Source organism: Pleuronectes platessa, chromosome 6 (assembly GCF_947347685.1).
Source record: "Pleuronectes platessa chromosome 6, fPlePla1.1, whole genome shotgun sequence".
Classification (NCBI taxonomy): Eukaryota; Metazoa; Chordata; class Actinopteri; order Pleuronectiformes; family Pleuronectidae; genus Pleuronectes; species Pleuronectes platessa.
Window position 1 is genome coordinate 21,770,209 of NC_070631.1, and position 9,261 is coordinate 21,779,469.

Below are 9,261 nucleotides of genomic sequence, written 5' to 3' on the forward strand. Positions count from 1 at the left end.
TTACAGATAGTTTGATGAAACCACAGGAGCAGTAAGGAGGCATTTTTATGTTTTTTTATTGTTGTTTTTCTACGTTTAAAGAAGTGGTCAACATTTACTTCAAATGTATTGAATATGGCTGCAACGCTCTTTGACCCTGAGACTCTAAAAGTTTTTTCTGGACTCAAACACTTCACCCACCCCTCCATTGGCACAGTGGTGGGTAGAGTGACATTTCATTTTGGGTGAACTATCCCTTTAAAGGTGTGGATAGAGGTGTTTTCATTCAGGACACGTGAGGGCGTGCCTTCCCATACAGCTAAACTAATAAAGGGCTACTTTTATTTTGAAAGTTTTGTGAGCACTGACACTCTCGTCCTGAGCGCGAGCGGAGCGCGTCAGTGCGGACGGGGGAGCGCGCTCCAGACTGAAGTTTCGGGTTAAGTTGAACTTGCAGCGTGTGACTGATCATGATCAACTCAGGAGGAAGAGGAGGAGGAGGAGAAGAGCAGTAGAGGAAGAAGAGGAGCAGTTGGTCTGGATGGGACTCGTTATGCTGCCGATCCAGTGAGTGGCTGTGCGCTCCGGGCTGTGGAGGAATATATGGTCGAGTCCCAAAAAACCTCAACATCTGTGAGACACTTTGCTGCCGAGGAACTATAAATCAGTGTTATCGCGATGGAGACACGCGCGCTGCTGACATGGATCTGCGTGTGTCTGCTGGTGCGGCCGCTGACGAGCCAGAAGCCTGACGGAGGTAAGACGCGCACCGAGGAACACACACCTGGCACTACAATATGGAGCGTGAAGTATTTGGGAGGCACGACTGAAAGATACAACTTAAAAAAGTACAAAATAAAATAAAAAACTTGATCTTATTCCAAAATTGAGTTAAAGCTGTTGTTCCCCCTCAGGTTTGCCTCAGTGAAGTGAAATGAGAGGTGTTATAATATGAGATGCAGTGATATGGTCTTTAAAGGAGCTGATGCTCAGGGTGGATCAGGGTGGGGTTGACATTACACCAGTGTTCTCAGTGAAATGGCACCACTCCAGGTCCTGGATTGTCAGTTGATGAAATCCCACAGCCTGGGGCCAGTGATCCTCCAAGCGAGGATCACTGGCCCAACAACTAAACAAAAGAAGTGGAGCTGAATCCTCAGATATTGTGAGCTGATGAAATTTCTTGGCATCGCAGCAGTGGCAGTCTCCAAATCAAGTGAGGGGAAAAGTTATGAATTCAGTTTACAAATTATTTAAAGAAACTAATGTTAAAAGAGAAATGAGAGAAGGAATGACAGCGTTGCTCTGCTAATATTATTAAGTTTCCCCTTCTTTGGCATAACTTAATTTGCTTCACTGCCTATGATGTTTTGTGTACTTTTTTTATTCATCCTCTTTATAAATTTCTTTGTAACAACAGTTTTGGAAGGGGCTATGAATAAAGTTATTGTTATTTTATTATTATTATTATTATTATTATTATTATTACAATAAATGATTAAATAACATTCATAATTTTTAAAAGTCAAATTGTTCTGACTGAAAGTGAGACATCCCTCTGTGATGGTTTATTAAATTACTTCGTATACACTGTTTTCACTTATAGTACACTTTATACTTTATCTTTATTTATGGATTTTATGTGAAATATTTTATTGTTTTATTCACAGCACTCTCTTGTATACTTTGATACTGTAACTCTGGCGCAAGGTGGCACAAGAGTTTTAATCTTATCTTATCTTATCTTATTTTGATTTTTATATACATATTAAATTGTCATCAGTACAAAACAGTGAATACAAATCAGAGTTTTTTTTATCTTTCACAAAAACAACAAAATAAATGTAATCAGCTGTTATGTTGTTCCCGACTCTGGTAAAGTTCATGAGCATGAAAGTGTCTGAGAGGCTAAACTTGGTGCTGATGACACCGGCGGGGCTGCTGCTCAGTGGGAGCACATCTCCACGACAGCATTAGCGTCTCAGTGCGTGAGATGCTTTGGCTTCGCTATTTCCATTAATAGGGACCTGATTAGACACAACCAACTTAGATCACAGTTATTTGGCTTTTTATTTTAGGTGCATTTGCTGCTGCTGCTGTCATCCTCGGTTATTAATAAAGATCCTCCTACACCCACAGAGGAAGAAGAGATGTTTTTGTCAAATGCATGTGGCAATAACTGTTGTTAAAAAATCTTCAGCTTCTTTGCTCATCCTGCACACAAAGCCCTTATTCTTCAGGCTTGATTGTGCATGTGTGAGCGTCAGACCCATACATTTACTGTGCCCATGTGTGCAACAGGTTGAAGGACCTGCTCTGCTGCCACAATGTTTCAGACAGAGGCCACGTGAGGTTTTTACGCTTCATTTTTTCCACCATCACGTCACTCAAGCGCAAAAATTGTGCTTTTAAACATCTCCTCTCTAGGTGAATGAGTGACGTGGCTATCTCCAGACGACAACATGTGGTTTTTTTTTTATAGATAAAGTTGTACCTGCAGAAAGGTGGAGGTGAAATCAGCAGCCCTCGCTCTTAAGTCCACACAATGAGAGCTGTGAGGAATTCTTAAAGCTGATACAGGGAAAAGCAGTTTGTGTGTGCCTCTGTGTGTGTGTGTGTGTGTGTGTGTGTGTGTGTGTGTGTGTGTGTGTGTGTGTGTGTGTGTGTGTGTGTGTGTGTGTGTGTGTGTGTGTGTGTGTGTGTGTGTGTGTGTGTGTGTGTGTGTGTGTGTGTGTGTGTGTGGTGTGTGTACATGCCTTGCTGCCTACTCAGCTTTCAGCACCTCTGAGTCTTATCAACACCTCATCTTATGTGTTGAACAATATAAAAGAAAAACAGTATTAGAAAAAGGTGTTGTGGCGAGTCTGTGCCTGTTACTCTCCGGAGGCAATCTTAATCTTTTTTCCTTCTCTTAGTTGATGTTTCATTTGTCCTTAACTTTTCCCTGAGGTCTTATTAACAGTGGACGTTTTTCTTCTCCTGGATGACTACATAGTGAATGTGAAGATCTGCACTGCAAATATGACTTTTTACATTCTGGCTCTCACCTTGCTGCTGCTGCTGCGTCTTTTCTTTCTTTCTCTGTATATGGCCATCCAACATTCCTCTTTGTCTCTCACTTGGAACTGCCAGTAACACCCCCCCCACACACACACAAACACTCACACAGGCTCCCACCTACCCCAGCCCCACTCTTGTCCTTTTAACGTCTTCTTATTTTCCCTCATCCGACCTCCTCTCTCCACTCCCCCTCTACTTTTATTCCCCAGCAGCTACTGTTTTTCTCTCCCTCCGCTCCCCTCACCATTCACTCTTAATTTCTGTTGGGAAATATTGAAAGTGTTGGCTCAGTGTATGTATGTGTGTGTGTGTGTGTGTGTGTGTGTGTGTGTGTGTGTGTCTGAGTGTGTCTGAGTGTGTCTGTGTGTTAGTGTGACGGCCTATTTTCACCCTTCTCTGAAGTTGTGGTTCCTCTGTTTGTTTTGATTTCTCCTTATCTTCACTCTAATGACTGATTTCTGCAGCTTTCATGTTTCATGTGTCCCCCTGTGTAAGTTGTGTGACTGTGTGAGAGTGTGCGGTTGCTTAAAGAGGGCAGATATGGAGAAAGAGAGGGAGTTTCCAAACATGTGTGCATGGATGTGGAGCACGAGAAGAAACCTTTGGAAAAAGTAGTGGGAGTGGAGCAGGAATGATGGTTCTCACATGAGCATCCGAAGGCGACATGAACTCCCTGTAACTTTTGATTTGCTTGTCAATGACTGTACTGATCTGGATTGGGGGCGGCTCTGGCTCAGGAGGTAGAGCGGGTCGAGCACTAACCAAAATGCTGACCTTTACTTAACCCGTGCCAAAGTGTCCTTGGGCAAGATACTGAACCCCAAATTGCTGAATTGCAAAACTGGTCTCTAAATAACTTTGAGTGATCATCAAGACTTGAAAATACATGTATTTACTACATATATATACAGACCATTTGTCTTTCCTCCACAGTGCTGAACTGCTGCGAGGGTGACGTCCTCTTCCTGGTGGATTCCTCAGGGAGCGTGTCATCCTACGAGCACTCCAGCATGCTCAGCTTCCTCTCAGAGCTCCTCCTTCCCTTCGCACTGGGAGAGGACCAGGTGAGGGTGGGACTCCTGCAGGTGGGCACCAAACCTCGCCTCGAGTTTGGCTTCGACACCTTCAGCACCCAAAGCGGCCTCCAGGGGGCTTTGAGGAACATCAAACCTCTCCGGGGGGACACCAACACCGTGGAGGCACTGAAGATTGCAAAGGAGCGGGTGCTGAGGCCCGGAACTGCGGACGGGGCCCGGGCGGGGCTCCCGAGGGTGCTGGTGTGGTTGACGGATGGGGTGAAACCAGGGGATGTGGTTGGACCATTGACTGAGCTGCGGGATGAGGGCGTGGCTGTGCTGGTGGTCTCCACTGGACACGGCAACTATCAGGTGTTGAGGAAGGTGGTCAGTCCGCCTGTGGAGGACCACCTCTACTTTGTGGACATCGACGATATGAGCATCATCACAGAGGACCTGCGGGACGCCATCATTGGTAAGTGTGTTCTTCATCATCATTGGATTTTACAGGAATGGGTCATGGATTGTGCCACCAAAAATAATTGTCATTTTACCTGTGACATTTCATTGAGTTGCATTTTCTCCAATCGTAGAACTATGTTTTATTTTTCAGATTATGAAAATATGATCAATAACAAAATATAATGAACATATTTGCCAATCAGGGATGGTGCTGTCATCATGATCAGAAATGGTGCCTGGATTAATTAAATTTTTTTTTTCAAATGTATCAATTGATTTCAGCAGTATCAACAACACATCACGTGACTCTAGGTATTGAGAAAGGACTTGTTCAAACAGAGATTTATTATCTGACATTCATAGGATCTCTCCAGATAAATTATTACATCACAGTGAACTGTGCAGCAGAAAAGTTTTAGATTGATCCAAATTTGTGTTGCCACTCAGATAGACACATTGAAGACATAGAGTATTTATTGTTAACAGAACAATCAACATTTCATAAACCTAGAATCTGACTAGAAAGTCGACAAATATATAAAAAAGCTGCTTCAAAGCTCAAAAAATGTGTTTCCCAGTTCCATTGACCAACATCACTTCCTTTCAAACAGCTACGATCACTCCAGTTGACTTCCACTCATACACAGATGTATTACATGACTCTGTGCTTCTCCCTGATTCCACACATGCTCCTGAAGAAAGTGAGACTGAACAGGGGGCCGGGAGTGTCTTTGCATGTGTGTGTGTGTGTGTGCATGCATGTATGTGTCACTGTAATGAGAGAGGCTGATCTATAAATGGATTAATGACTCGGTTTCCCTCGTTGTATCCTCCAACGCCACCGAGTTCCAGACAAGATACATATATAAATATTCATATAAATAGAGCAGGGAGGTCACCCATCTCTCTGGCCAGATTAGGTAACTGCATAAACCCTCGTGAGGGACACCTCAGCAATTAGACAGTATATACTGCAGCTGTAAGATATGATGCACAGTACAAAAAAAGCTTGTGTACAACCAGGACAAAATGCACCAGTCCTTACTGAGTGCCTAAGGATCCGATCCCAGATATCAATGCCTCTGTGGCATTTCTTATTTTGTTGCAGGGCCTCACTGGCTTGGCTATTTCAAGTTGTCTTATTGTATGTCTCCATTTGGAAAGCCAAGTCTGGCTGTCTACTTGGGTGGCTGTCTTTAGCATTTTTAGCACACTGTCTTGTCATTCTCCCTGTCACCATCCTTTTCCTCAGCCCTTCGCAAAAACTGACAGTAACTTCATTTTTCTTCATCCTGCCTTTGATAGAGATAATCCGGGCCGAGCGAATCCAAGTCCGCGATGTCTCCACCAGCTCTGCCACGCTGCAGTGGCGACCCGTTCTCTCCGGTTTGACGGGCTACTACGAGATACGCTTCGGCCCGGTTCTGACGGGAGGCTCGACAAGTGGCGGAGGAGGAACTGGGACCAGTCCGAGCACCGGTGGGAGTCATTACGAGAGACTGACTCAGTCTGCCGACTCCAGCACTGCCAGACTGACGGGCCTGAAGCCGGACACCACCTACACTGCCACCCTGACCCCGGAGTCCAACGAACAAGCATTTAACACTCTCTCTGTCAGCTTCACAACAAACCCAGGTTGGCTCACATCCTCTGTACACATTGTGTGTTCTTTTACTTTGATCCTTAAACCTAATTTATTCTATTACTTAAATCTAGTCTTACAAAGAGACATTAGTACCAGATCCCCAAATTTAAGAGTTAAAAGATACCTACTTTAGCATGTAGAAACTTATAATTACAAAGTATCGTTTTACAATTATATGTTTAAACTGACATTTTTTCTTACAAGTCAAATAATTTAATATTAATATATTCAAATAGGAAAAACGCAAGTTAAATCAATTACCATTATTACAAATGTTATTTTTGACATATTTGATCATGTATACATGTCTGTAAACACATTACTACTGTTGACTGACTTTTAATGCTAATAATTAAGTGGAGATAATAATTGTACCTATACTTATTATAAGTATTAGGAAATAAATGATAATGCTGAACCATGAGATGAAGTGTTCTTCTCCCCCCCAACGTTTGTTTCCCTCTTCCCACACTCCAGAGGTGCTGAGCCCGTCCACCGTGACCATCTCTGAGTCTGGACCAACCAGCGTTCTGGTGAGTTGGGGACCTCTCCAGCCCGAGAAGGTGACGAGTTACTACATCGAGTACTCGGCCCTGCCCAGGGGAAAGCTCCACGCTGTCACAGTGGGCAGCAATCAAAACTCTACTCTCCTCAGGGACCTCCAACCAGACACCACGTACTTGGTCACCATCAGCGCCCGGCATGCCTCGGGCAAAGAGAAAGCTATGTCCGTCAAAGTGTGCACTCAGGAAGGTGAGAATGCGGTGGAACATGGTTACCCCGGATCCATTTACTAATCCTACATAGCAGTGTCCTGTCTGCATATTATATTTCAGATAATTATAAGCAGCTATGTTCAGGTTTTGACGACTGTACAGGCAGTTCTGACAGTTTTTCTATTGCACAGCTCCTATTATAGCAATTCTGTGTACTTCTAGTTTCTTCCTTTACTTTTCTTGTCATTCCTCTCAGTTGTATTTCTGTTATAAGTACACTCTGATTGTCTTATCTGCGTGTGTCTCCATTTCCAGTGACTCCAGCCCTGCGTGATCTCCAGCTGACCACCGTGGGCAGTGACACAGTGCAGGTGGACTGGAAGGGCAGCCTGGCTGGTGTGAGGGGCTACTGGCTCACCTGGGAGGGACAGCGCGGCTCTGGCCCTGTCCCCGGCCAGCCCTCCTCCCTCTATTTGCCGCCCGACTCTTTGTCGACGCGCCTCACGCACATACCCCCGTCGGCTAGAGTGTGCGTGTCACCCATTTACCGGATGGCCCGTGGGGAGGGACTGTGCTGCACGGCACAGTTTCATTCAGGTGAGTGGGGCTTGGGTTCGCAGCCAGATCATCCACCCAAAAACTATGCAAAAATTATTTTGAGCTGAGGGGTGTAACTGAAAGCTGATGAAAAGTAACTCCTAAGAGTGTTGTAGCCACAATGCAGACACTTCTAAGTAGGATGGATGAACTGTGAAAACGATATAGCGCATAACAACCACTAAAGCAACACTATGGTTGTTTTTACATGTCTGTTTCAGTTCAGATTAAACATATGAGGTATTTTACTGGTTAAGTGTTGGAAACTTATTTGCTTTCCTTTCAAGAGTACGGCTGCAATTAACAATCATCAATTATCGATTAATATGTTTATTATTTTGTTGTTTGGTTTTAACACCTGAAAGTCCTGACCAAGGTTCACATTGTTAACATTTGATTTGGTTCAGTAACTCATTTAGTCAATATGCTTAAATCGTTTGAGAAAAAGGTAACTTCTAAGCAAACAGTTTTTTTTAAATGGTGTGAGCACTATAAATGACTTGTGCCATCATTGAAGTGGGGTGGAGGCTGAAATCACCTCCTCAGGAAATAAAACTTTTCTTCATGTCTCCATACCTGTAGAAATGAGAACATTTGTAGTTCCGTATTTGGAGTGAACTGATACTTTAAACTCTAGCATGTGTCTGTTGTATTAAGTGAAGAGCTCCACGTTAATCCCATTTGATTTATGATGGTGGTGCAAACACAGAAAATTCATTGACTTTGGCTTTTGTGAATGTTTTAACCTCTTTTTTCTCCTTCTGCCTTTTTAGATGCGTTAGCATATGGCTACCAATCATAGCACCCCTGAACTGCAAGTGCACCTCACCATACATGGAGGGCTGAGGGCGAGAAGAATGCTGCCTTTCATCCATAATTCTTTTTTCCGTGGCTCTCCCCTCTGCGGACATGATGCAGGAGCGACGTGTGGTTTGGCTCCCTGAGTGCTCACTCATGTGGAAGCCATAGACACTTGAGAGCGGTGTGGGACAATACGGCTACATGATGACTGCTTTCTGCAACACAGGGGACTCCTTTTTCCATTTCTACTGTTTCGTCTGGTTTACACCTGTAGTCAACGTATAACGCTTCACTGTAAAGTTTAAAGCAAGCTTGAGATAAAGATATTTCTTTGGTCTGTTTTGTAAATGCAGAGCAGGGCATGCTGGGAACGTTGGGTTCCTTATGTAGCTTGTTTTGGAAAAAGTCTTTGCTCCATATGTGGGCCTCATGCCCAAATCAGCATTTTTCTTTCAAGAGAACATCTGATTTAAATTTAGAATAAATACTTTTAACTTCAATGAATTCTCTTTGAGCACATGCTCGGATATTGGATAGTTGTGTGTGCGCTCACTGGTCTGTGACGAGGGAACATTTACTGGCTGTCCTAAACACAGGATCTTCAGGACTGCTTTCAACATCCAAGAAACCCCGACCAGACCAGCCACATGCCCTGAAACTACGGAAATGCTGCATATAATACAGACGTGTGTAACTAAGACTAATCTTGTAATGGTCTGTGGACATAGATCCATCGTTCATATTTATTAATCAAGAATCATGTAAGTATGAGGATTACTAGGGCACAGTATTTACAGACATGCTGTTTACGTTTTTAAGACTGTTACCTTTTTTTAAGCGAGACTTTGCTGCCCTCTACTGAACAGATCCTGATCTTTTACTACTCTCTCAGAGCAAATGTATTGTTTTTATGTTTGTTGACCACTATTGAAATATTAACAAGAGCTTGCAATAAAGACCTTTATAATTTTGTTTATACGAAATG

The 9,261-nt window shown here is 43.5% G+C and overlaps 1 protein-coding gene across 2 annotated transcripts; it reads left to right on the forward strand.

Moving 5' to 3' along the window:
• The first annotated feature begins 346 nt into the window (after positions 1 to 346).
• Positions 347 to 9,248, forward strand: vwa1 (von Willebrand factor A domain containing 1). 2 transcript variants are annotated; one of them, XM_053423959.1, is made up of 6 exons: positions 347 to 736; positions 3,973 to 4,530; positions 5,823 to 6,152; positions 6,640 to 6,915; positions 7,194 to 7,475; positions 8,249 to 9,248. In XM_053423959.1, the coding sequence occupies exons 1-6, from the start codon at positions 658 to 660 to the stop codon at positions 8,275 to 8,277; spliced, it is 1,554 nt and encodes a 517-aa protein (XP_053279934.1). In that variant the 5' UTR covers positions 347 to 657; the 3' UTR covers positions 8,278 to 9,248. The 2 variants fall into 2 exon arrangements, with proteins under 2 accessions (XP_053279934.1, XP_053279935.1); XM_053423960.1 differs by lacking the exon at positions 347 to 736 and adding an exon at positions 1,019 to 1,195.
• The last annotated feature ends 13 nt before the right edge of the window (positions 9,249 to 9,261 follow it).